Source organism: Netta rufina (genome assembly GCF_964035555.1).
Source record: "Netta rufina genome assembly, chromosome: 6".
Taxonomy (NCBI): domain Eukaryota; kingdom Metazoa; phylum Chordata; class Aves; order Anseriformes; family Anatidae; genus Netta; species Netta rufina.
In genome coordinates, this window is record NC_140129.1 from 14,915,424 (window position 1) to 14,942,022 (window position 26,599).

At 35.9% G+C, this 26,599-nt stretch overlaps 1 protein-coding gene across 1 annotated transcript in view; it reads right to left on the reverse strand.

Moving 5' to 3' along the window:
• NBEAL1 (neurobeachin like 1) overlaps window positions 1–26,599 on the reverse strand; it is an 84,197-nt gene that overhangs the window by 27,326 nt on the left and 30,272 nt on the right. The window contains exons 11-34 of the mRNA XM_084289310.1: window positions 22,596–22,679; window positions 20,987–21,085; window positions 20,303–20,883; window positions 18,891–19,023; window positions 18,064–18,183; window positions 16,536–16,839; window positions 15,526–15,611; window positions 15,018–15,107; window positions 12,654–12,825; window positions 11,547–11,680; window positions 10,944–11,103; window positions 10,745–10,847; window positions 9,859–10,015; window positions 9,071–9,229; window positions 8,562–8,721; window positions 8,197–8,285; window positions 6,568–7,146; window positions 5,863–6,038; window positions 5,328–5,481; window positions 3,294–3,422; window positions 2,391–2,696; window positions 2,130–2,279; window positions 1,101–1,258; window positions 363–487 (exon numbers count right to left, since the gene is read on the reverse strand). Coding sequence (XP_084145436.1) covers window positions 363–487; window positions 1,101–1,258; window positions 2,130–2,279; window positions 2,391–2,696; window positions 3,294–3,422; window positions 5,328–5,481; window positions 5,863–6,038; window positions 6,568–7,146; window positions 8,197–8,285; window positions 8,562–8,721; window positions 9,071–9,229; window positions 9,859–10,015; window positions 10,745–10,847; window positions 10,944–11,103; window positions 11,547–11,680; window positions 12,654–12,825; window positions 15,018–15,107; window positions 15,526–15,611; window positions 16,536–16,839; window positions 18,064–18,183; window positions 18,891–19,023; window positions 20,303–20,883; window positions 20,987–21,085; window positions 22,596–22,679 — 4,408 coding nt within the window. The remainder of the gene's footprint in view (window positions 1–362; window positions 488–1,100; window positions 1,259–2,129; window positions 2,280–2,390; window positions 2,697–3,293; window positions 3,423–5,327; window positions 5,482–5,862; window positions 6,039–6,567; window positions 7,147–8,196; window positions 8,286–8,561; window positions 8,722–9,070; window positions 9,230–9,858; window positions 10,016–10,744; window positions 10,848–10,943; window positions 11,104–11,546; window positions 11,681–12,653; window positions 12,826–15,017; window positions 15,108–15,525; window positions 15,612–16,535; window positions 16,840–18,063; window positions 18,184–18,890; window positions 19,024–20,302; window positions 20,884–20,986; window positions 21,086–22,595; window positions 22,680–26,599) is intronic.

A 26,599-nucleotide genomic window follows, 5' to 3' on the forward strand; every position in this document is an offset into this window, starting at 1 on the left:
TGTTTAAAGTTTTTAAAACAATACTGCCTACTTATTCTGATCTCATTGTTTATTTTTCTTGAAAAAATAAGACTACCCAAGAAAGGTATGCAACTGCTTATTTTAAAGCAAAGGAGTTCTTAATTATTTTTTCCTTCAGTAAAAATACACACTTGAATGAGCAAGAGGAAATGAAGTACTCTTTCCAAGGGAAAGATGCTGTTTCAGGTCAAAGCACCTCTCTTATGTTACACATTTTACTATAGGAAAAATAAAGACAAATCATGATTTAAGTACCTACAATATACTGATTCTTAAATACACAGATCTATCAGTGAAGACTGAGGAAACCATGTAAGCTAGTAAATACAGTAGAATATTACCTAAATTATCTCTCAGGTCACTAGCATCCTGATGAGAGTTGAAATTGTAATTCTGCACTAGTTTTAGTCTCATACGTGAAAAATTTTCCACATTTGAAAGTTTCCAGTGGATAGGATGCTGTTTCCTGTGAAAACATGAATATCCACAAAAACAGTTAAAAGGTTAAAAAACAACTATGAATGAATTAATTACAAAAGAATACGTATTTAGAAAAATCCTGAAGTCACCCCCCCATCAGTAGACTGCAAAGCACAGAAGCAGTAAACTGCATCTTAACTATAATTTGATATTGTGGCTTTTATCATCCTAAAGCATTTTGTAAGCAGTATTTAGTTTCTACTGAAACGCAGCAAATTGGTTACACTTTCTATTAATAACTATTAGAAGATCACAAAAAAAAAATCTCTATCCAGAGGTCACCCAAAAGACAAGACAGGCAAACTGTAATCTTTTAAATTGAAATTAGCTCTATGCATAAAAATGGCAATTTTTTATTTGTCACTTGGCAAAAAAATCTAGCAACCAGGTAACAGCTCAACATTGTACTTCAAACTTACCTTGATAATTAAAATACAGAAAACATTATCAAGCATTAATTCAATATTAACTTTACATCTCAAGAATGGCTATCCAAGTCAATTTGACAAGGTTCTAACCATACGAAATAGTGAGTAAATCATTGAGAAAATTCCTTTCAAACATCACATACAGTTTGATTCAAAGAACTTTGCTCTTACATTTCTGACCAAGGACCACGTTCAGAGAGCAAGTAAAGCTGGGCTGCTCTCCACTGTCTCAGAGTAGCTGTGTGTTGACTATTAAGTTGCTTTAGCATACTGTTGTACCGCAGATTTTCCTGTCGAGCCTTTCTGCTGAATGGTTCCACAAAATGCTCCTGAAAGACCATTAAAAATAAATCTAGCACTGAAGTAACAGTTTTGCAATTTGCAAGAATGCTTGCAAATGAAGAATGAGCAAAGAAGTTCAGCAATAGACATTTCTGAAAATTTAAGGTACTGCTTACAAGAGAAATTTTAAAAAGCTTAGTACTGGAAGAAATGGCACCAAACACTGACTTAAAGGCTTGAAGAGAGGGTTATCAATGCTGAATCCAAATGAAGGCAATTTTTCATGATCAGAAAAGTGGTCACTAGGCAAAATCCAATTATGGTAAATAGGCTTTTTCTTTAAATTCTGGTATTCCAGAATGTGATTCATACCGTATTCTACCTACAGTTACTAGAATAAAGAAAAGCTTACTACATGAATCTTAAGGCAACATAGGGAAAATAAGAGAAATGCAACTTAGCTATGACATTTGCTGTAGTTTAACGGTAAATTCTAGCACTTTAATGGATTCTGAACCTTATAAGGACAGGTCACTTCAGACAGTTTTTCCACACAGTAAGAACTTCTAACTGTTTTAAGTGTTTTCATTGAAGCAGGATTAAATTTGCACCACTAACTCATCTCATAACAGGGAAGAGGTTTTAATAGCTGAGCATAATTCTAGGTTGCTGTACTATGGAGGAAGACCTAATGTCTTGGAGTAACTCTGCTTATAGATATGGCGCTTAAATATAAAGAACAGAACTAAAAAGCATATACTAGAAGTATATATAGTCAAACTGCCCATAAAATCTTCAGCAAAACAACCAACATCCTTGCAGTAACTTGAATTTGGTCATCTTGGAATTCAATTTCTCCATTGTTTATGATGTGAATCCTGAGATGCAAGTTGCTCTTAGAAGAGTTCAAAACCTTACCTGAAATTTAAGCTTGCTTTCTCCTCTCTCCCGATCTCGTTTATGCATGTTCACCATAAACGCTTCATAACAATCTTTCCAATAAAGTGCCATCTGCTCATGACCATGTCTGAATGAATTCTCTTCATACTGCTTCATATTTGGAATAATCTGTTTCCACCAAAACAAAACAGAAAGTGCAACATGATTTCTGAATATGAATTCCTCTGCTGCAGTGTCCAAAAAGAGGAGAAGATGCTACAAAAAGAATCTACTACTTACATATTTATCAATGTACACTTGCCACTCATCAGAGCGGCAGTATTCTTGAAAGTCCTCAAAGAAAGAGGGGCTGCCATTGGTAGGAGGCAAAGAAGGGAGATGCAGATTCATGAAGAGAAGTTCATAAATTTTGGATACCAGCGTCCGAACAAGGGGAATCAAAAATGAATACGTTTCTGTTTTCTCTTCTATTGATCTACTCAAGATGCCCTCCAGCTTCCCCAAGAGGTAGCATGCTTCAGGTTGGCTCTCTATTACTTTAGTCTGAAGAAGGGTGTTTAGTTTGGCTGCTGCCATAGCACAGACCTACACAGGAAAAACAATGAAAAATGAATGCAATTCTCAAAATACTAATTTTGAGCACTTATCTTTTAGCACAGGAGACTGTACATATTCTTGTTGTATCTCAGACAGCTTGAGGGCACACATACATTGTATACAGGCACTGATCACTTATTTATCCTGTGATGACCAAACCCGAGTCACTTAGCTGCATTAAGACAATCACATACCTAAACTAACAGTCCTGGCTTTTCTGATGGGTTCATTATTTCAGACTCAGGTTTTTGTGCACTTATTCTATCTAAATGTGAAACTACTCAGCGTATTTTACTGTAAAGATGAAAAGTCACAATTCGGATTGCCGTCTTACTGCTACTAGCACTTACATTGCCCCATCTTCAAACAGCCTGCCCTCTATCTTGTTCACATACTCAGGATGTGCACATTGACAGGACTGCAGAGTAAGCTTGCAAAAGGCAAGACCTGATAAAATATTCGCATATACAAAGATGAAAGACTGCTATCAGTCTACTCAATGGCATAAGCAGATCCCCCAAAACCATAACAGTTACACCAAATGAGCACTTTAAACATTGCCATTTGCAGGAATTTGCAACAAACCTGTAAGTTGTCTTGTGCAATGAATCCAAGGAGTAACTGGACTTGCACCTGTGAAAGCCAGGTTGCTTCTGGGCCAGCAGAATACCAGACTGACAGGCTATCCATGAGAGTCACTAACTCCTCCAAGAGCTATCATAAAAGCAGAAGATTGGCAAGTAAAACAAGTCAGAAATCATCAGCAAATACTCCAGCTGGAGTTATAGTAATTTCAAAGAAATGAAGAATTCACACTTCGAACTTACTCAAAACCATAAAATCCCAGAAGACTGCAGCTACACCAGTCATTTGAAAAAATTCATGACTATAAAATATGGCTAGCCTAGTATGTTAACTCAAGTACCTCCCCAGTAAGGCCAAAAACAGCATACACATGCCTGTCTTCTTCCTGTAACTTAACTGCAGGAAATGCCAATTCTTTAAAAATGTTACAGATTCCAGGAACAGGATTATTGGTATGCATGCCTTTTTAGTTGCAGTATTACAGGTATCATACCAACTTGAAATTTATGGTTCAGTATTTATAGGTTTTTCTTTCTTTCTTTTGTTTTGTCTTATGCGATGTAAATGTAATACTAACATAGTTTACCAGCAACAGTAATATGTATGGTATACTGAGAAAGAAAGCAAGGCTTCTTTCATGAATATCTGATTTAGTATAATGCTTGAAGCTTCATAGCTATCAGTATCTTAAATAAGTTAGGAAACACTCCTTTCTGTCAGCAGATTAGGCGACATCCAAACTTTATTATTAAAAGAAGCTATTCCTAAGGTAAGTGACACATTTTACCGTCTAGAAATGTTTGTTCAGAACAAATATACCTTGATGAATTCCCTAATAAATTACTCAAATATTTGTTATTCCGTTCTATTCTGTTAAGGCCCAAACTCATGTGAAGGCTTCTGTGCTTGGCTGAAAGCTCTTATCTTAAAATATTACAGTGCTATTACAGGCACAGTGGAAGATAATTTATGAGAGCTCTATTATTTTCAATTCAGAGTTGGCAATAAGCACAAATCCTATTGCTCCAAAGTTCAGAACTCATTCCTAATCAGATTTCACAAAGCTAAGTCACAACTAAAAGCAAAACCTTCACCTAGAGCAGACTTTCTAAAAACAAACAAACAAATGTAAGCTTTGTGATTAAGCTATGTTTGTTTCTAAGCATGCATCATGAAAAATAGCTTAGCAATTACTCTGTTGTGATGACTCTTAACATTACACTTTTAGAAACAAGTAAACAGTAGCTTTTTAATTTTTTTCTCTCTTTTTTTTTTTTTTTTTTTTTTAGGGATTTATTATGACATAATTTAGGCTTCCATACAATACTTCTCTTGCCTTCAGCCTCAAAAAATAGAAAAGCAATTACACTGCTCAGAAAGTAAAAGAAAAAAAAACATTGCTTCTAATATGAAAAAATAAGGCAAACTACGTATCTCTAAAATTTACATCAAGAAGTCAGAAAACAGAGCAGGAAGACAAAGTTTCTTTATCTTATTACTTCCTGTGTTTGCTAGTCATTTACTTCCTCAGAATTCATATTTCTGACTCCCAAGGTATGTAAAATTAACCTATTTACAAATATATGCACAAAAGCATGGTAAAACTCCAATATGGGTAAAAACCTAGCAGTGATATTCCTCATGTTGCAATTGCAATCAAGGTTTTGGCTAGTGTTTTATTCAGGACGCATACACTGAGTCATACGTTCTGATAAGAGGTACCAAATTTTCTTAGGCTGCAACTGACATTGTTATATTAGCTCCTATCAGATCTTTGCTAGTCTGAAAAGACTTAGATTTTCAATAAAGAGTACCACTATAGACCTATTTAACTTGCAACAATAACATTATATATACTACGGGGAATATTGTTTTCCCATTAAGGGACAATCTAATTCATTTCAATATGAGCCCTCACTCCCTAACATCTAGTTTAAAAATACAAACCTAGAAGAAGTAAAATTATCAAAGTTGACAATTTTTTCATTACTATTTCAGCCTATATACAGTATTTCCATTATGCAGTTACCGTACCTTTTCTGTCCACAAGTTTGAATTAACTACTCCCTCTGCCTGCAGGAAATCTTGTACAATTAGTAAGAGCCGGAAGGCATTTTCAGCGTGTGTAGGGAGAGCTTTTGAATCCCTGTTGTCAGTGACTGCCCATTCTAACATCTTCTCCAGCAGGCTGCATGTAAAAAAAAAAATAAATAAATAAATCCCAAAGCAGTTATTACATGTTCCAAATATAAGTGGCTTTAAAAAAAATCCAATTAAGTATTTAATTGAATCTCTCACTCCACAGCTATAACTATAGTCTTCTTGATAAGCCAATCACGTAAAAGAGATTTTGAAAAGCGCATGAAGCCTGGGATACAGATTTTCAAAACCTTACAGTCCCGTTACACTGCCAAATAGGTAGCAAAATATATTGAGAATATATGAAAATAGAGCAAAGAAAGTTATATCTTGATAATAAATATCCACCCCTTTCTACCTTAAATAAAGACCCTTTTTTCCCTTTTTCATCAAAAAAGTGACAGAACCTGTCCTTAAGCTGTACACTCACTTGAGTTTTATTTCATCAGACGGTCGCAACAACTCATTAGATATTCCCAGTTTGGTCAGTGCAGAAAATACCTGTCCTCTCTCAATCCAAGCATCATCATCAGATCTTTCAATGCCTTTCCACATTATACACAGTAGAATGTCTGTAAGTAACTGTATCAGTTCATTATCACCTCCCTACAAAAGAAAATAAATATTTACAACCTTTCTAGTGCAAAAAGCTTAATTCATCACAGTCCCTATGCTTGCATGTTTTGGCATTTTTGAGAACTGTGCAGTCTAAGGACTAATCACTAAACACATGAAAATGCAAATATGAGGCACTGGCTTCCCTGAATCTGTAATACATACTGACTTGACTTCTGCATCATTACTTAAACCTAAATTTTAGCTACCCTTGATTTTTTCATATCAAGCCTGTATCACTTCTCCTTTGGAAGATAAAGGGATGTTGAAATACTGAAGGTTTTTTGTTGTTTGTTTTTTATTTCCCTTCTCCCCCCTTGCCCAAGCTATTCCAACCAGAAAACAAAAAAAGACATTACATTACAGGTGCCTCTACTCACTGTAAGAGAGCTGTATTGCTATTTCCCTTTGGAAGGTGAAAGGAAAAAAAGATGACAATGATTATCCCATTAAGGAGACAACTAAAAAAGCAATTGAAGACATCTTGAGAAATTAACCACATAGGGAAAGAATTACTTACTCCTTGGTTTTCAAATAAAGATAGATCAGCACTGAAGCCCACATCATTTATGACACCCAGATCTTTGTCAGGCTGTCCAGAAAATGGTTTTGTGCTCTCTATAGGCGACGGTGTGCTGGGCAGGCTATCTGTCATCTGATTCACATCAGCCAGTTCGTACGAGTCAACACTGGACAGATCTAAACTCAGATGTGAAGGATTACTGTGCCACAATTCTTCTTGGTCCTCTGACCTAAAAGACATCTCTCCTGTGGATGCATCTTCCAGAGGCATAGCAGAGAAATGAGCTGGGACATCCAATGATTTGTTGTCTTCTAAACTCCACCGATCAAACAAACCATTAACAGATGCAAAGTTACCAGCTTTATTTCCCTCCATCTTATCAGCATGGTGTCTCTGAAGATCTTCAGCAGGAGGCTTTTTTTCCTCCTCCCTTGAGGAATCAGCCCTGTTCTCTCTAAAGCCAATCCGGACCTCAGACTTTTCTTTCAGGAACAGTCTAACCAAAGTGTCCTGCCAGCCTAGCTGCTGAGAAATCTGTTGTGCTGCATCCAATTGGGAATGTAAAAGGTGCAAAACCTAGAGATAGAAGATATTCCATACCCACATATTAATTTTAGCTTGAAACTGCGTTAATTCTTTCAAGTTACAAGGTTGTAAAATGTCTAATTTATTTTGCCTTTTTAAGATCTTGTAAAAGGGCCACAATTGGTTAACAGAAAACATGAGTACCACCAATTAATTAAATAAATAAATAAATCACTCTTCTCATTAGAAATGTATATATTTAAAAGAAATATCATCTCAGGAATGAGAGGAAAAAAGCTATCAAAGCATATCAGTAAGTCTCCATATTTCAGTAACTCTTCTGCAATAATACCTGGAAAAAACAGTTATCACAACAAATAGCTGTATGCAGCCACTTAGTCTACAAAACGAATAAAATAACTGGCATGTGAAATATGATTGATTAGAAACTATTATATAACAATGAAGAAAACTACAATATTAATAGCTTACTGATAGCATACATTTGGTTTTCTTTGAGAAACTTTGGCAGATAGCACAGTACCTCACAGTACTGCTAATTTCAGTGACACAAGCCAGAGAGCTCAGTTAAGGAAAGAGTACTTTTTACTCTCTTCCCTGCACCCACAACTGCTCTTTTGAACCATATGTTCTATCAAAGTAACACATTAGGAATACAAACAAAATGTATTCCATGTTTGTGATCTTATGCATCCTTTGAGAAAACTCAGTAATTCAAGGAATCCAATACCTCTAAACCCTAAAAACATGCTATTTGAGCATCTTTATAAAGGCTTTGTGTTTTGTTTCCTTTTTTTTTTAAAAAAAAAAAAAAAGTTGTTTTTTTTTTAAAGGACCTGAACTTTTTTTAAAGGACTTGAACTTTGAAAAAAAAGTTGTTTTTTTTTTTTTTTAAAGGACTTGAACACACTAAGTTCAACATAAAGTGACAGATTGGCTTCGTTCCTAACATCCTAAGTTATTGCTAAAGAAAGCAGCAACAGCAGCAACCAACACAGCCACAACATCCAAATAAATAAGATACCAAACTGTATAACTTATGGACTTAACATTATTCCAGTTTTAAAGATGACAACTAACCTTTCTACAGATGACCACTCTCACGTTTATATCTGATTTATGTGCCAGATGCACTACAGCTACGAGATCTTTACAATTCACAACAGGATCTGTAGGGGAGAAAGAAGAATATACGTATATCAAACTATACCATGCAAGTGAACGTAAGAGCTATCTGTTAAAAATAGCTTTGGAGGTCACTTCTGTTTCCTTTACTATCCCTGGATGTAAACTTCAGGAAACTAAGAAAACAACTGAGGCTACTGTGGACTGCAAATAAAAACAGATCTGTAAGGTAACAGCTCTCCTTCCTTAGCAAAAACCAAACATGTTCACCTCTGAGCAACAGGAGCTTACTAATAGCAGACATAACACTTCCCAATTACCTGCATACAGAACTTGGTTAAGAAGGTTTTTTATGAGAGAAACAGGAAGTGGTGATTCATTCAGAAGGAGTCCCAGTCCAGAGTATCCCACTTCTCTCAGTCTCATACGGTGCTTACTGCGTTCGTAAACTTTAGTACATTTCAGCATCTCTTCCACAATCTGCAGGAAACAGTACACACAAATGCAATATAAGCAGAAGGAAACATCCAGACCTCTTAAACTTAATAGTGAACGACATAGCATGCTTTTCCATAGCTTACAAAATAAATTTTAAAAACAAACTCAAACAGCACAGACTAATTTTTAAACTTATGCTTGACATCAAGAGAACACTAATTCCATTGCGACTATGGCAGTAAGCAATAATATCTAGCTAACTTATCAGAAGAAAGAATTCAACTTGAACAACTAGCATCTTTCCAAGTGCATGCACTTCTGCAACCAGACCATTGGAAAACAGATTCATGTACCAGTGATTAATTTATGAACATATCATTCAATTTATTACCTTGAACACAAGTTCTCTAAGCCGATCAGAGTATCTTTGATGCAGTAACAAAGCGTAAAGAATATCAGCATTTCCTGGTTCAAAAAGCAGTAAAAAAAGCTGGTCTGGGGTTGGGCTGGAATGAAGTAGGCTGAAGAGAATATCCAGAATTCCACAAAGCTGCAAAATTAAGACCACTGAATGAATCCACAATTCATGCAGACTTCATACTGTGCATGGGGGAAATTTTCCCAGCTTTTAAATTTCACCCTTCACTTGTTATACAATGTACCTTGTCTGCTCATTATTACCACATTTAAAATTAGGGTGTTTTTCTTTGGACTACTTTGTATATACAGAACACTTTATCAAACTGCAATCAGAACTACAAAGCAAATTCAAGTAGTGAAAATATCTACAAAATAGCGATCTGTATCACTACAACAAGTGATCTGTTAAACTGCAATTCATTTGGTTTTGTAACCTAAAGGAATTTTTCTAATGGCAGTATTACACATGTGCTTTTCTGCCCCTCACCTGCAGAGCACTTTTGTCAAGGTTCTAGTGTGTTTCTACATACAACCTGCCTGAGCTACATCTAAATAGAACTATATACTAAGTAACACTATGCTTGTGGTCTTGCGCCTACTTTTTAAACACACAAAACATTAAGAACTCTAAACAGAACAGTACAGAATATCCCAAGTTGGAAGGGACCCACAAGGATCATTGAGACCAACTCCTAATCATCATAAAACAAAACAAAATCACTTTGAGTTTAAAGTACTAATTTATGTCATATTGGATACCTGTTCCTCTTCAGTGGTGGCAGCAATGTATCCTATGATGCTCTGTATTTCTTCATGTGTTCCACCTTTGCTTAGGAAATATTTGATCAGTCCATAAAGGGATGTCCGTATTGTTCTCAGGTCATCAGGAGCCAAATCACTGTCTCTACAGCCACTCCTACGCATCAACAGACAAGAAAAACAACTCAAGCAAGTGCTCCATGATTCAGTAATAGCTATTTGGTTGTGCTGGTTTGGAATTTTTCATGTATCTTGATATTACGGCACAATCTTTCTACTGAAGTAAGGCAACTGAGCAGCAATAAGACTTACCAAGCCTATAAAAAACCATGAAATGTAGTCTTTTCCTGATCTGAATACAGGTCAGAACTTCATCTTCCTCCCTCACACCCTCTAGCCAATCTTCCCCAATTACATACTTATGAATATAAGTGGATATAAATTATTTCAAGTCTACACCACGATTGAAAACTAAATTTCCAAATTCCTAAAAATAAAAATCTACTTCAAATGCCACAAGTATATAAAAGAACAAAGTGTCTTAAAATGATGAGCATCCTCTCTTTTCATAAAGGCCATCATCTGTGACTTAATTTGTGTTGTTGATAACAAGTCCTTCAAATTAATAACTTTAATGACTTTTCCAAGCCATTTCCAGTATCATTGGCATAAATTTTATATAATCCCATAATAAAAGTCAAGGATTAGTAATAAGTAAAGCAGAAAAATATTAATGCAATTTTGAAAATGAAGTGAACCACTAAAAGCCAGACTGCAGCTTTCTTTTCTCACTAGGACAAGTGGGGGCATAGGGTGAAAGACATGGACATGACACAACAGCTACACATAACAAATGAGAAGGAGTTATAAGAGGTAAAACTCATACCCATAATAAACCCTGAGTGTGTCTAGAAGAAACTGTACTCCATACTTCTTTCTGAAGAGCCTTCTGCTGTCTTTGATGATTGTAGAAAGATATTGTATATGCCCTACAATATAAAGCTTCCTGTTAGAGCCTGGATAAAGATTTATGTCAAGTGAAAAGTTCTGCGTCTTTGTGCAGTTACTGAAGTCCAAAAGCTCACCAATTCTGAAGGGGAAGTCCCCACTGTTCCAGATGCTGAAGTCAAAAAGTAAGTGTTGATACATCTGTTGTAAAAGCTGCATGTTCTTTTCTACTGAGACTTGCTCTATCAACAACTGTACAGCCATCAGTACATTCACATCCATTAAGTTGCTTGGCACCTTTCAAAAGAACACCATGTTTTAATACTCAAAATATGAAGAGATTCTTAAGATATTCTCTTTTTTTAAACATTTTTTTTTTTTTAGAAAATGAAGATTTTCTCTTCTATAGCAAGTCTGCAGTTATTAAAGCAATAATATACATGCAAACCAGTCTAGTTTGAAAAAAAACATAATACAGTATCAATAACCAAAAAAAAAGTAGAAGAGGAAATAAAGACTAAACACCATGTTTCACTTTGTAGACCAAGATCAACTCCTTATATCTTCTTGTTTTTCAGATATATGAGAAAGAAGAGCATAGATGAAGTAAGTCTTTGAGAGAAGCCTTGCATCCTGTACAAATTAAGAATGTTTCAAAGTAATCAGGACTTCATTCATAACTTGCATTACTACTCAGCTGTAACATTCATTACTATGGGTTGTTTCTCAAATTTGCTCACCTTCTGTAACAAGGCTCCTAGGGTGGCAACTCCATGGGAGTGAATCAGATTTTCCTGATTAACATGATGCCTCTGAATAAAGTGTTTTATCACCAAGATGAAAGTTGCAACAACATTCTTCTCCAGCCGTGCTTCTGCAAAACAGAACAGTAGCAAAAGCCTCATGGATGACTGTTGGACAGTGAGGGGAAAAGTAAGATGAAGTGTTTATATTCGTCACTATTTCCTGAACTTCCTTACTCCTGATGCATTATTTCCAGAGCTGTAGGCTGTCTTTAGACTTTTTTCCAATGAAGAATCAGTCTTTCATTGCCCCTCCAGAACAAAGTGACCCAGTTGCTTCATCTATCTGGCTATAGCATAGACAGACCTCTCTCCTTTCAGTTACAGGCTTTTGCATATGCTGCAGTTATTCTCCCTCTGCAGTTGCAAAGTCAAACTTTCTAGACATATGTAAGAATTGGGAGGAGGGAAATATACAAATATAGATATTTATTCCACCATCTCAAATTCAAAACAAACAAAAATGTTGTTTCCCTTGCAAGCCTTGGTTTCCCAGTGTTTGCTGACAAAAGTTTATTTCCAATTTATATCAGTAGAGTGGATTTTTTTTTTTTCTTGATTTGTCTCTGTGGACATTTTCCTAAGAAAATTAAAGTTTAACTGAAGTCTACACAGCACTGTTCTGATACTGCAAAGTTTGTGTTTGGCTGTCTGACCCAGCATTCATGTTGCAGGAAAGCTCCTCCTATTGATATTAGCAGGTTTTACATTAAAAAAATATATTTCTCAAAATAATAAGAACCACTTTTTCAGACGAGAAATAAAAATAACTGCATATTTTGACGCTAATATAAGAGTAAATCATTAAAAGAAAAGTAATGCTATCAAATACATTTATATTTGCAATATATTATTAAGTTATTTTTACATAGTGCTGAACTGCTGGCGTTCAGTAACCATATCATATGAGTAACAGGAACAGTCTGTCAGCTGTACATTGCTACTTTGGAAAACCAGCACGTAATAGAATGGCTGTCATTCACAGGAAGATTTTTAATTAAAATCAAGCTTAAGAACAATTTCATCTCAACTGTACTTTTCTACCTGATGCCTTTGTGGATGCCAATACCACCCAGTCACCCTCTACAGGAGTCACTGCTTCTGGAGGTGGTAGAGTTTCCCCTTCAGACTTCTCAGGCACCTGTCCACCAAGGAAACTGATCTGCTCCAGCAACGGAAACAGCACATTTATTCCGCCAATGCAGTTGATCATATCCTAAATCAAGAGAAATGGGAGAAAAAGGTCACTATAAATAAAACCCTCTGAACTATGTAACCAAAATCCACTCTACATACAAGGAACCTTATGAACTCACAAATCAGACTATTTCATGTCACTTTGAAACTAGTTTAAAATACTGAATTTAACAAGAGAATTGCTGTAGCTTTAGGCGCTGTAGTTACACATGCCTGCTCTTGCTCTCAAAGTGTATTTTTGCATTTCCTTCCACCTCCCCTCAACAACGCAGGAACCTGAAGGATACAACTATTGGACAGAATCTTCTATTAAAAATATTTCAAAAACAGAGAAATATATTTTTCTGTTACCTCAGTTACTTGCAGCAAGCAGGAAGGAAACTATATATCTGTGTTTTAATCCTATTCCTGCAAGATTTCAATTTCAGGCTATTTAAAAAAAATCAAGTTTGATTTTTTTAAAGTAACTTCACATATACCTCAATTCTAATCCTCATTTTTAGAATTCAAGTCTCCTAAGATACATTTTATTTCCCTTCCTCTCAAACAGGGGTAGCACAACACTTCCAATAAAGTTCCTTGCGTTAAGGTATAATATATTCAAATCACAAGATTCCTAGAAGTGATTCCAAATGTCACTTTAAAAAAATCTGGGTCTCAGATAGTAACCAGAAAGCTAGCCAGAGATACCTGTTCACCTGCCCAGCTTAGTTCAGTGAAAACTATTGTTACCTAAAAGTTTAAAAAAACAAATAAAAACAACATTCTGTAAGCCAGTCTATTAATGCAGGATATCACTCTCCCTTCCTGGAAATGTTGGAGAGAAGTGGAGGAAACCATTCTTTTTACCTCCATCATGTTCCAGTTTTTCAATTGTTACTGTATTACATATGTCTTTATGATGTTCCTTCCCAGTCCAGGTATCCTCGTGTTTATTAAGGTGAATTTAATGATAATTGAACAGAAAATAAGGAAGTTTAAAAAAAAAAAAATTTGCAAAATTTATCTCATGGATGAAGCTTTCTAGTTAGCTGGGCAAAACAATAACCACGACATTTTTGAAAGTTGAAAAAACAGAATTTCTGTGAACCTAAAGCCAGCAGTAGCTTTAACTCCTTTCAGGCTGTAGCTATCTCCTTATGAGCTCCTCCTGATCAGCATCACATTTTATGTCTTCTCAAGAGGGTGCCAAATCCCATCGTGTTTGTTAATGAAGTCCAACTATTTTTCTAAGACTTGTACTCTCGATATGCTTTCCCACGAAGCTAGAGATATTAACCATCCTCACCCACCCCTCTTCCCACTACTGGGGATAAGGGCAACAAATTACATTTTCTGCAAAGTATTAAGCGAAGTTAACTAGCAGGCATATTTGAATTTTCTTAACATTAATCTCCACTAGTTAGAGCATATGCACAGCATTCATACATTTACCTTCATTTACCTTTACTTTTGTTGTAAGAAAAGATCATCTACAGAACAGAATTGAATATAATCCATCTAAATTAAAATACCTTTTATCATGTCAGTGTTTCTAGATCAAGCTCCTTTGCTGAAAATAAGTTGACTTTCTCATTGACATTGAGAAGCCTGACTTGAATTTTTTATGTTAATATGTGCTTGTGATTTTGGAACTAATAAGCAAACAGGTAGAGGAAAATATTTATTAAGCTGGGGTGCACTTCACAGTGAGTTTTAAGTCTATAGTATAATGTCAGACCTGACCTGTCAGTCTTAGAGAGCTGATCAACCAGAAGAACATATGGATCCCCCTAAGTGTTGAATAAGAAGGAAGAGAACAAACAAACGAAGAAAAAATACAGATAGGACAGTTTTGCTATAATAGAATGTTTGAGCAAGAGACTAGAAACTGATTTAGCCAGAAAATGTAAAATCTTAATCACCAATACTAAAGAAACAGTAGTACTGTTATTATAACTGCTGGCAAAAGTTAAACGAAGATGATTTGCATGGCCCGTATGAATCAGATAACCCCATTAAGAGCAGCAACCCTTGTAAATTCTCATTAAAGGTAAGGCAACACTACTCCAGCTACAGCATTAGCCCATTAATGGTCATTACAAAACCTGTCTGTATCAGTTAAATGTCATTAGCAATATGACAATAACCTCCAGCATTCCAAAAGGTAGGTGAACATGTATGGCTACTATCACATTTCCATCAGGCTTTGCCAGTTCAGTATGCATTTACCTTGATGTCCCAGTTCACTACTTTGTTTCCAGTTAGTCTTCCATGTAAGAGATTAGCAGACAGGTCAAGACAAATTGGATTTCTGCAGGCCTGTTAAACAAATTAAAAGGCTACAGTATTATTTAAGAAACAAGGTACAGATGCTTCAACATCAAATAAGGTTTCTAAATGACGTATGTTTCAGAAAGTTTGTGCCATTGTGTTGGTAGTATTTAAACAATTTAGGACCCCTGGAATATAATTTATGTTATCTTAGATTTGACATTTGCAATTGCACAAGATAATTTTGTCCTTTTGCCAAATAAAAATAACACTTTAATAGGTTACCCTGTACAACAGTTTAAAAAAGCTCTCACTGCTCTTCATCTTTCCTTAATCACAGCATAAAAATGCTATATTCACTTGTTCTATTGAAATAGCAATAGCAAAACAATAAGGAACATCTAGAACAAGTTTGAAAATTATTGCAGGTTATGTAAACAAAGTAAAACTACATATTATTTCATACCTTTGGTGTGTAATGAAGCAACACCTTACTGGGGAGGTCTGCTACTTCAGACTCTTGAGATTTCCATGGAGTTAAGCAGTTTGGACCTATAAAATAAATGTACATAATTATTAGTTTTCATTTTTAAGAGTTCACTGAATATTAATGTTGATATTCACAAATTTTATACTACTATTCTTTGTTGGAACCTTTAATTGGACACCCCAAAACACACTTATTTGAGACATGCTTTGAAGTAATCTTTTGATCTAAGTCATCCATTCAATACAGTCTTCTTAAAACGAAACACATATTCTTGGTAAAATGCTAAATAAAATGCTATTTAAAGATATTTTAGTCTGTATAAACAGCTATGGTTCTGTCTTTAAAAACACCTGTCTCCTGATACTTGCCACCAATCCATTTGTCATCAAGCCCAAATGACCAGACAGTGAGTAATCTTCAAGACATCTTTGTTTAGTAACAGAAAATAATTCCTTTAAACGGAAGTACTTCCGTGCTTATCTCTAACAACTGCAGGTCAGTATGGAACTTACTGCCTTAACACCTTAAACCATAAGACATAGCTTACCAGAATATATATGTATTTTAAATCACCCCTAAATTGATTGATTTTTGTGGAAAAATCCTCAAGCATACATCACCTCAATGGCTTATCAACAGCAGCAAAACTTTAAATCATTTCAACTGTAAGCACACATGTAAGCAAACAGTAGGAAAAAATTAAGAACTCAACAGTGAAAATATTATATAAAATTTTAATTTTGGCAGGTTTGTGCATATAAATAGATGAGCTTAAGTAAACCTAACATTTCAAATAAAACTAAAAATACTTAGAATTCCATTTAGAGCTTTGTTGTAAGTCCCTCTTAGCAAACCCATTTAGGTTAGCTCTGCAATTCTTCTGGATTTTCACTTCATCGTTATGTGTATGTATAGAGCAAAACTCAGTGGGGTACTTCCATAACTCATCCATTTTGTTCCACTAAACCAGTATAATCACTGCTTACCTGCTAAATACAACGCTTTCACCTGAGAGGGTTGCAGTGCTTCATGAAAGATGATAACTGATCCAAGGTGTCCCTCCAAAGATGTTGGACATCCCCATTCACTATCCTGAGTCCCTGCTGAGATCATCTTGGTGATCAGCTCCGGTTTTGCAAGCATTCCACCCCAACTTCCTGGAGACAGAATGCCCCCAAGTGACGTACGATGGGGCATGATAGGGGAGGAAAAAGGTGGGTCTGGTATCTGAGATGGAGGAGGAGTCGTTGTTCTTTGGCCAGCTGAACCAATGCAGCAAGAAGTAAAAGGCTGGACAGTCAAGCATGGGAAAAAAAAAGACACACTAAATCTAAGCTCCTTCTCCCCCCCACCCCATCAGTTTGCAAACCAAATCTGAAGACTCTGGCAAACCTGAACTAAATAAATTAAATCAGGAGTAGCAAGTTCTGGCATGTCCTCTAGAATCAGTAATCCAGCATAGTATGAAAAGAATGCGCGCTCTCCATAACAGCAGAGAGTGCCCCTTCTACGATCAAAAGCAAATTTGGTAACCTCAGCTGTTGGCGTGCCAAAAAAAGCTGGCAGGAGCAGAGCCAGGAAGGATGGTACCTTGGTAAGATACCCGGGTAGATATTTCTCTTCTGGATTATATTTGAAAATACTAGCCGCAGCATATGTGCTACTGTATTCTTCTTGTTACTCCACTCAAATAGATGCCCTCATGGGGAGGCTTACCTGCCTGACATTTAGCTACATTACTTAATAGTGCTTCTTCTACAATTGAGCCAAAATCCAGAGTTTTATCTTGCAATGGAAATAGCATTTACTTGTTATACCATGACCATGTCCAATTTAAATGTTCGCTAAATGTTTACTAAATTACTAAATGTTTACTAAGTGTTTACAAAAATTACTCACAATACTTAACAAATATCAAAGGAGGACTTAGAAAAAGAGGAAAAATGGTCAGTATTGTACCCAATTTAAAAATGATTTGTTCCACACAAAGAATGGACAATGCTTTCAAAGAAAACTGAACATGGTATATACTCATTTTGATGGCTTAAATGAGATTTTAGGTTAAATACATACACATTTGAAATGTTTAGATTAGCTGCATGCACACTGCTTATCCAGCTAACAAAGCAGGTGTAAGACTAGCCTGTATTATGGGGACACACAGAAAATACAAGTAAGTATTTCTGAGTGAGTACTACCACACCAATCCTACTTGCAGAGGTGACTATTCATCATGAAGTATGTCAGTATGTCTGACAGCTCCCCTACCATCTAAACAAGGTAAACTCTTTTTTAGTTTTGTTTTTAAATTGAGATGACTATGCAAGCATTACTTGGTTAGTTACACTTATTCACCCATTTGATAGTCTGCACACTGACCAAAATTGAACATAATAGCAATACGCTAACTATCATAAACTTACTCAAATTCCTTATTAAAAAGAAGCCAACTCTGTTCTCGTTCCTCTATGCGAGTTCATCAGGACAGGGGTATGACACAGAAGGTGAACTTACTTCATTCATGGCAGGGAATCGAAGTGGAGCAGAGATCTTCTGCTGTCCGTTGACATAGATGTATACAAGGCTCTGACCAAATGGCCTCTTTCCAGGCATGTGAACAATTGTTATGTTGTGCTGGTTAATAAAATAAATAAGACATTATTAAAAAGTACTGCATGAAAATGACAGAATCACAGAAGTGACCGTACATTATTATTTAACTTCATCTCTACTAATCTGGTGAGGAAACCATTTAAGAAACTGCTTTGGAAAATAAATCCATAGTATAAAGAAGATACCACCAGCTGTCAACTGCTTCTATTTCCAAGTAGTTTACTTTTTAAACAGGTTTTGGGAAGAAAAGAGGTATAGCTCTTACATGATAATGCATATCAGTCCTTAAATATGGGAATAGAAAAAGGCAAGGCATAAACACAGTAGTGTGCACTTAGCATCACATCCAATATGCTTGTTTTAATTAAATATAAAAAATCTGCACGTTAAAAAAACTCCACTAAAAAAAAACCACACCTCTATAAAAAAAACACAACACTAATCATCAGCTTATCAATAACAATGATCATAACAATATAGTTGTAATTTATCTTAATCAACTGCTAATCTACATGGAAAATGCTTGTATCATTTGAGTTTAATTAATTACATAAGATCAAAACCAAGTATGATAAAATAGACTTTATAGACCTTTTATAAAACCACAAACAAACAATCAAACAAACAAACAAAACAAAACAAAAAAAAAACAACAAAAAAAAAAAACCCTTGTGACTTCTGAGCTAACAGTACTGTCCTAAACAATGTTTTTCAGTATCAAATCTTACCCAGAGTGAGTCAAAAAAACAGTGGTCTGGAAGCATCACTGTCGTATATTCCCTCTTTGTGCAAACTGCAACCACCAATACCCCAGAGCACGTAATAAAGGCTTCAAAACCCATACCACTTCCCGTAAAAAAGCTATAGAAAGACAACAGAACACACAGTCAAGGACTTACTCCATCAAACCTACTGGAAGTCGCCTAACAGTATTTTCATTAGGAGAGAAGCAACTCAAGCTGTTTGTCGCTGCTCACATATTTACTATTTGACTAGTTATCACTTTTGTTCCAAAGAACAAGACACAGAACTACTACAAGGAAGGGAAGTGATTTTTAAGGATTTTTTTTTTCTTAACATGTGATTATCTGTCAGCAAGAACCTTAATGCAAAATAATATATATAACAATGACTACACTTATTTCACTCAGTATAATGAAGATCAGCTATCAGCAACTATCTATAAATAAGCCCTGCAAGCACAGGCGTGTCATGAGAAATCTTTTTTTTTTTTTTAAGTGACACTGGAATTTTTAATATTTCTTTGTACTAATTTCAATACAGAATATGTACATTCATTATTGCCAATATCAATGCCCTGTAACAAAAATACATCAATATTGCCCTACAATGAAGCTACAGATTCTGTACTGAAATTATACACAGCTTCAAATATCTGGCATAATTTCGTCAAAATTATACATAAAATGATAGAAAAACAGCCAGTTATTGGTATAGCAGCATCACATAGAAAAAAAAAGCCGTAAATAGACTTTTTTTTTTTTTTTTTAACTTCATAGTGTAATTCCACCATGGTTTTCTAGGACCACAGTCCATTTAAGAACTTCAGTGGCACACACTGACCAACTGAAAACAGTGTTATGACAGTTCATCAGGTGGCACCCTTCATCAGGGCTCTGCTGTATAAATACTGCTGACGTTCCTATTGAACATTTGTACCCAGATAGTTAACCCACACTTAAATAAACTATCAAGAACAAACCATGCCAATGTCTATTTAAACTGATGAAGGTGCCCTTTTTGTTGCTCTTTTGTATGAAACACAGATTCCACTGCCTTCACAGAAAACAGTGGGAAGACTATTGTTTTGGGGTGTTTTGCTGTTGTTGTTTTTAAGCTACATACCTTAAAAACGTGATTCAGAGTCGTGGATAATGAAACTGCAGACAAGAACTACAGATAAGGAAGTAGTGTAATTGAGAAACTACATGCTTATTTCCTAACACAGCCTGGTTGTGGCGAAGGATGATATTGCTCCCTTTTGCAAACTAACCAAACTAAGTGCTATATATTGCATACTATGAAGAAGAGATTGAATACCGCATGTAATAGGGTGCCATATGCCACAGGGAACAGATGACCTAGATTTGTGCTGCTGAAGTCATTATGATAACCGTACCTATAGAGTTGCTTCCGCTTGCCGTTTTTGTTAGTTGTGCTAGGGTCCACCTGGTCCTGGTCAAGGCAAAGCCAAGCACTGAAAGAAAATGCAGAGCCCGGCCACTTCTGAATTGATGGAACTGCAATTCCTGCCATGCTGTGATACAAGTTGAAATACTGCAAGGCACTCGCCATGCCTTGCTTGCGGGCCATTGCCAGAATGGCTCGCATCACTGGAACAACGTAAGGGTGAGCCCGCCTTGGTTCCTCTGTCCTCAGGAGCCGTATTAGCTGAAGCAATTCTTCTGATCCCATTGACTGGCTCCCCAAAGAGCCCAAAAGGGCAATCAGGTTCTCTGCACAAGTACAGTGGAGCGCAGAATGGGAATTTAATGTCTCAATAATACGGATGACCATGTTCGCATTGACACATGTGGCACGACTCTGTCTGTTAATACAGCAGATCCGCCTCAACCAATTTGAGATGAAAATCTGCAGGTCGTGTGACTCTAGCTCTGGAAGCCACTGGATAAGCAGCAATAATGGCTGGACATTACTAATGCCTAGTATTCCAACAGCCATGTGGTCACCTTCAACAGCCTGAAAAACAGCAGAAAAATCAGATATGAAACACCATAAAAGTAGAATTACTGCTGAAGAGGCATAAGCATTTTAGACAGCATTCAAAGAAAGCATATCTCACCATATTCATGAGTTCTTCTAGTAATTCCCGTGAGGGTTGACCCAGCGATTTTAGTACCTCATATATATGCGCATAACCAATTCTCTCCTTGAAGACCTCCTGAGGATAAAAATCCAAGTCTCAATAACAAATAGAAGGGACACAAGTTTTTCTTCTACTGCAACAAGTTTAATTTAACAAAATATTAGATACAAAATAATTAGAATGCAAAAATAATATTTTACAGGCTAGAAATCCTTCCGTTAATAAGCCCATTTTGCTACAGAAGGATCTCACTACAGCATGCAGAAAAAGATCAAAATTACATTTTAGTAATTACTTATACAAAAATATAATTGCTTTGGTATACTCAAAATGTTAAGTCTATCACAAAATACCAATAGCCTTATTTTGTTTAACACAAACTACAATGAAATGGACTGGTTATGTTGAGAATTTTAAGTATCCAGATATTTTCAGGGTAAAAGATTTTCCTAAACCAGCTTGATTAAAAATCACCCATCCTAAACATTCCAAAAATTAGAAAAGTGTTCTAGGAAAGTTTTTTTGTTTGTTTGTTTGTTTGTTTTTTTTAAAATGAGTCACTTCTATGTGAAGGAAAAAATAAATCATGCCACAAAATCCAGAATGTAGTACTTTTTTTTTTTTTTTTTTTTTTTTTAACTTAGTAGACAGAAAACACCTCATACAAAATGCATATTCTTCTCCCCACTGTATTCTGTACTGAAATTAAAATAGATGGATGAATGTATCAGCAGAAATGATACAATTGCTTAAGCAAATATGCGAAGATATGTATGTTGCAGTGGAAGCACAGGTAAAAAGTTTACTGACCTTTGTGAATTACGAGTTCCCAACCCTACCACACAACTTTTACCGGGCTTCCCAGAGACAGTGGAGATATGAGTACTCTGAGTTATGCTTTGGAGGAGCCTAATTTACTACCTTATCATTTCTCACTCAGACTGTACTGAAAGTAGCAACCAAATCAGGTGATTTCCAGTCTTATGTTGGCCTGCACTGTGCAGTCATACCCCTTTCCCTGTGCCAGGAATCATTCAGCCACAGGGTGAATCTAACAGACTAAGCAATCTAAGAATAACTCTACTTCTCTGCAGCCTCAGCTTCTAGTCAGATTCACAAACTAACCACTGCCTATCTATTTATCAAACAACAAGAATAACTACAAAGGAAAGGCAGGGTAATGGCAAGACCACCATTTAGACAGCAGTATGGTCCTGGATTAAAGACACAGTAAAGCTACAATACCTACTCCTCTCTGAAGCTATACTCTGCAAATACTCATTAATTCTATCCCAGGTATTCATGGGACAAGTAACGATGTACTACTCCCTTTACAACAGCTCCAAATACCATTAGTGCTCCATTCTTCCAGTTTTGATATCAAAATATCTCAAATCCAGCCATTGGAAACAAATAAAAAGATAAGGGATGCCAATCAACTGCTCCTATCTGGCGGAAATTAGCAGACACAAGTTGCTCATCTTAATTAGCAAGATTCCTTATCAAGAATTTTTCAATAAAAATGCTAACTGGAGACAGCATCAGGAGGTCTATTGCGAGTAGACCACTGCACATGTACCGTTACCTTTGCAGCTGGAGACTTGAGCATTACTGCTGTGAGGGCTTGAATGGTTGATACCGCCAAGCAGTCTAGGTGTCCCTGAAACACCTGAAAGTAGCAGGTATAGAAGTTACATACAAATGTGCAAAGACCATTCTATTCCAAAATCCATACCATGCCCTTCTGCCAAGATGAAAACCAAGAGTTTACCAACATGCTCCAAAAATCATCTCCCCACCAATAAAGATTTCGTAACGCCCACAGCCTACAAGAAAGATTGCATTAACAATAGACAATACTTCAGGAAGAAGAGAGAAGCATTCACAAAACTCATTGCACTTGAAATATTCTGATGGACAAACAGGTTCTCCTCATGCAGCTAATGGACAACCTCAAGAGGGAGGGAGGAAAACAAATTAAGAAGTTTCTTGTAAGGTGTGTGTGTGCTGCTTGACAATCCATCAGGCATGTGCATTTCATACAAAGTGTTTTATTTAACATCTAAGTCCCTATATACCAATGCAACCCACACACAAATTATAAGAGATTAGTCACACCAGCACAGTAAGGTGGCGTCCTCATCCATAACCTCATCTCATTGCTTAACATCTCCTTTTCCCATTTCAAGTTATCTTTTTTTGCTGTTAGTTTTTCCCTCTAATTTTTGTTTATGGTGGTATCTCTATGCTGGTTTTAAGGTCAAAAAAATCAGAGCACCATCTCATGTCCATCAGTAAACCTAGAGCAAAACTGTGCAAACATACTCAGTTTCATTATCCCTGAAATATTAAACTGCATATCAGAAATATTTTGACAATGAAATGTCAAGAATCAGAAGACCGTTAGATGTGAATAAACATTTACATGCAGTTAGTCTCGCACTGAGTTTCTAAAAAAGCCAAACCTATTATAATCACAATTTGTAGATTACCACACTTCGTACTTCGCATCTTTACATATTTCATCAGAGTAAATTATTCTACTACAAAATTAATATAACAACAATTTCCATCTGGTACTTTCCACAACATTACGGGAAAATTAAAGCAACAGGCTATTCCTACCTCCCTGATTCAGCCTGTCCATTGTTTTGTGAACATCTGTTCTTGATGACAAGCACAGAATCAGGACATCAAATACAACCACTGAGATTCACAAACAAGGCCCCAGAATCCAAAACACCACAGTGCTGAGACAAAGAAGCAAAAAAGAGGAAAGGGAAGGAAAAAAATCACCAGCTTGATAGAATTTAGATTCTATTCATGTACTTCACCTTTTAAAAATGCATAACTGATGCTCAATTTATTGAAATATCTGCAATGTGAAGCAGATAAATAAAACTGAAGTTGAATTCAATCAGGAAAATTACTTTCCACAGATAGAAAATACTGATGGCTGCAGCAACATAAGGATTGCTGCAAAAGGCTTAAAGAGGATCATTAAGGTGAAGCACAGGAACCAATTTTCCTGTCGTTGTGTCTCAACCTCAACTGAAGCAAAATACAGATTAGGTAGGTACCTGGTCCTCATTCATTTCTGTCAGTAATTTGTTGGCAAGGTCTTTTTCACTCTTGTCTGCCACTTTATTGTTAGCATTTAAAAACAGCTGTTAGAAACAGAGACAAGAATAATGGAAATAATTGCATTAAACAGTTACCTCCAGCCAAACCTGCGGAGGCTGCCCTAGATTTGTGTTTAACATACAAGTGAGTTCTCACACTGGTGAGATGCAATCCTCCGTTAACATTAATCTTCTGTTAATTCTTAGAACACTGAAGATTACTCTGTATTTTTGCTGGACACTTATTGCACTTTTTTTCCCCTGAATTAGATGTCAGTATGTAATCACTAAGACAAGGAAACAGACCTATCTAGAAGTTAAAAGTGGTCAACAGCTTAGCAACTGATTTCATTTACTAAATGCAACATGATGAAAATTTACTTTTAAGAAATAAAGACAAAAACGGAACGTTGGCAAAGAAATGGATACAGGTGCCTCACTGGTGCCCACTTATGTCTCATCCTACGTGAAGGCTGAAGATATCTAGACAAAATATTTAAACTGTCTAACAGCAACAGCAGTAGAATTTCTGGGGCACATAAGCCTTCAGGACAGGAAGAAGGGTAAAATATCTGCTTTTATTTTAAGAATCTGACAGGTTGTAAATAAAACATATACCTATCATGCATTTTAAGCATAAGCTGCTCTGTGTATAGCAGCTAGATTCCTCCCCTCTCCACCTGAATTCAGAAGTTTGAAACTCACTCAAGTATCTTCATAATCCATTGCAGTCACTTTGTGTGCAAATTTCAGTCATAATCTAATCAAGACTAAAATTTTTCTTCTGTTTTTACATTCTAAAGAGACATGTTAAATATTCCATGATCAAAATGATTTAAAAATCCTTTTAAAAACAAAACAAACAAAACCAATAACAACCACAAAAAATATATATATCTTTCCTTCAGTGGGTGAAAACTAAGCATTCCCCATTTTTTCCTCATACATTTCCTTCCATTACCTATTAGGCATTCTCTCCTTCGAGGAGCAACCTAGGAAATCAGCTTCCATAAATAAGGGTAAAAAAAAAAAAAAAAAAAAAAAGGAGGACACTCAAGATACACTTACTTAGGCATGAAAGCACATAGAAATATAAGTCAGTTTAAAAAGTACATGACAGTCAAGAGCACTTAATACTTCAGAATTACAACAATACATTCAGAGGGTTATAGCATTAACAAGTGCAAATAAGAACCTTAAACAAAAGGAAATGCAGACGTGCAAAAAAAAAAAAAAAAGGCAATTTTTTCAGATGGGTTACTTTAACTCTGACAATATATGTCAAAAGTATTCTATGTAAAAGCTGTTCAGACAATAGTCACACATTTTCAACCAGGCATTCTGCTAGAGGTAATAGTGCTTTGCTCAAAGTCTGATCTCCAAAAGAATTTAATCAAAGAGAACAGATTCAGGACTTACGAGCAACTAGTTACATGTCTTAGCATAGAAGGAGCCCCTTCTGATACCTCTTAAAATACAGTCCCTCTTCTTGGATATCACAGACTAAAGGTGACATTCAGATCACCAAAACTTAACTGAGTAGTTTTAAGAAGCTCTTGTGGTGATCTCTAATCCTAGAGCATAGTTCAGGCAAGACAATTTGTCCATAAGGCTTAAAACCAGCAAATATGGGGAAAAAAAAAGATTTAAGTTTTAGAAGACTGATGAAGAGCAAATGATTTTAAAGTATGGGCTTGAATACCTCAAATTGAGATAGCTATAGTAATAGAAACAGTGGTATGAATTTTCTTTGACCCTCCTTTCTCTCCATGAAAGTTTCTCTCTTCAGATCTGCTGAAGATCAAATACATTCCCGAGTTTCATATCTGTGTCTGAGCTCTCCTGCTATCTGACACAGAACTGCAGAACTGTGTTTTACACAGCTTGCTAATGAATCCAGTAACAAGATCTTCATGCGCAGGGAAGAAAAAAATTAAAATCTAGAAATAGGGTCTTCTTCCTCCAGTAACAAGGGGAAATCATAATTCCAATACTAAATTCATCTTTGCCATTTGATGTTCAAAAAGTGTAAAGATGTACTGGAAAACACAACATCTTTCCCAGATCCACACACCCCTTCCCATTTATCATCCTTGGGGATATTTTCACTAAAAAAAAAAGCAAAAAAGTTAATAAAAATACTATGTGGTAACCTGGCAGCATTGATAGCCAATTCATCACAGTAGCATGTAAGACTATCGCAAGATAAAAACTCCAAAATGCGTATCTTATGACAGACATACAAGCAGAGTGGAAATGAAAGGAACAATCAAAAAAAGAAGTAAGCATTCCTGCTTTCCTAAATTATAAATCCCACTTGTTTACATAAGAGCAGGAACAAAGACAGAGTCTCCATGAACAGGTAATTGTCTCACTGCTTGATGATTTAAGAAGAAACTAGGAAAGAAGTTTCTTACAGAGTACAAGGTCAGTATAAGAATAGGCACAGATGCCCAAACACAGTAGG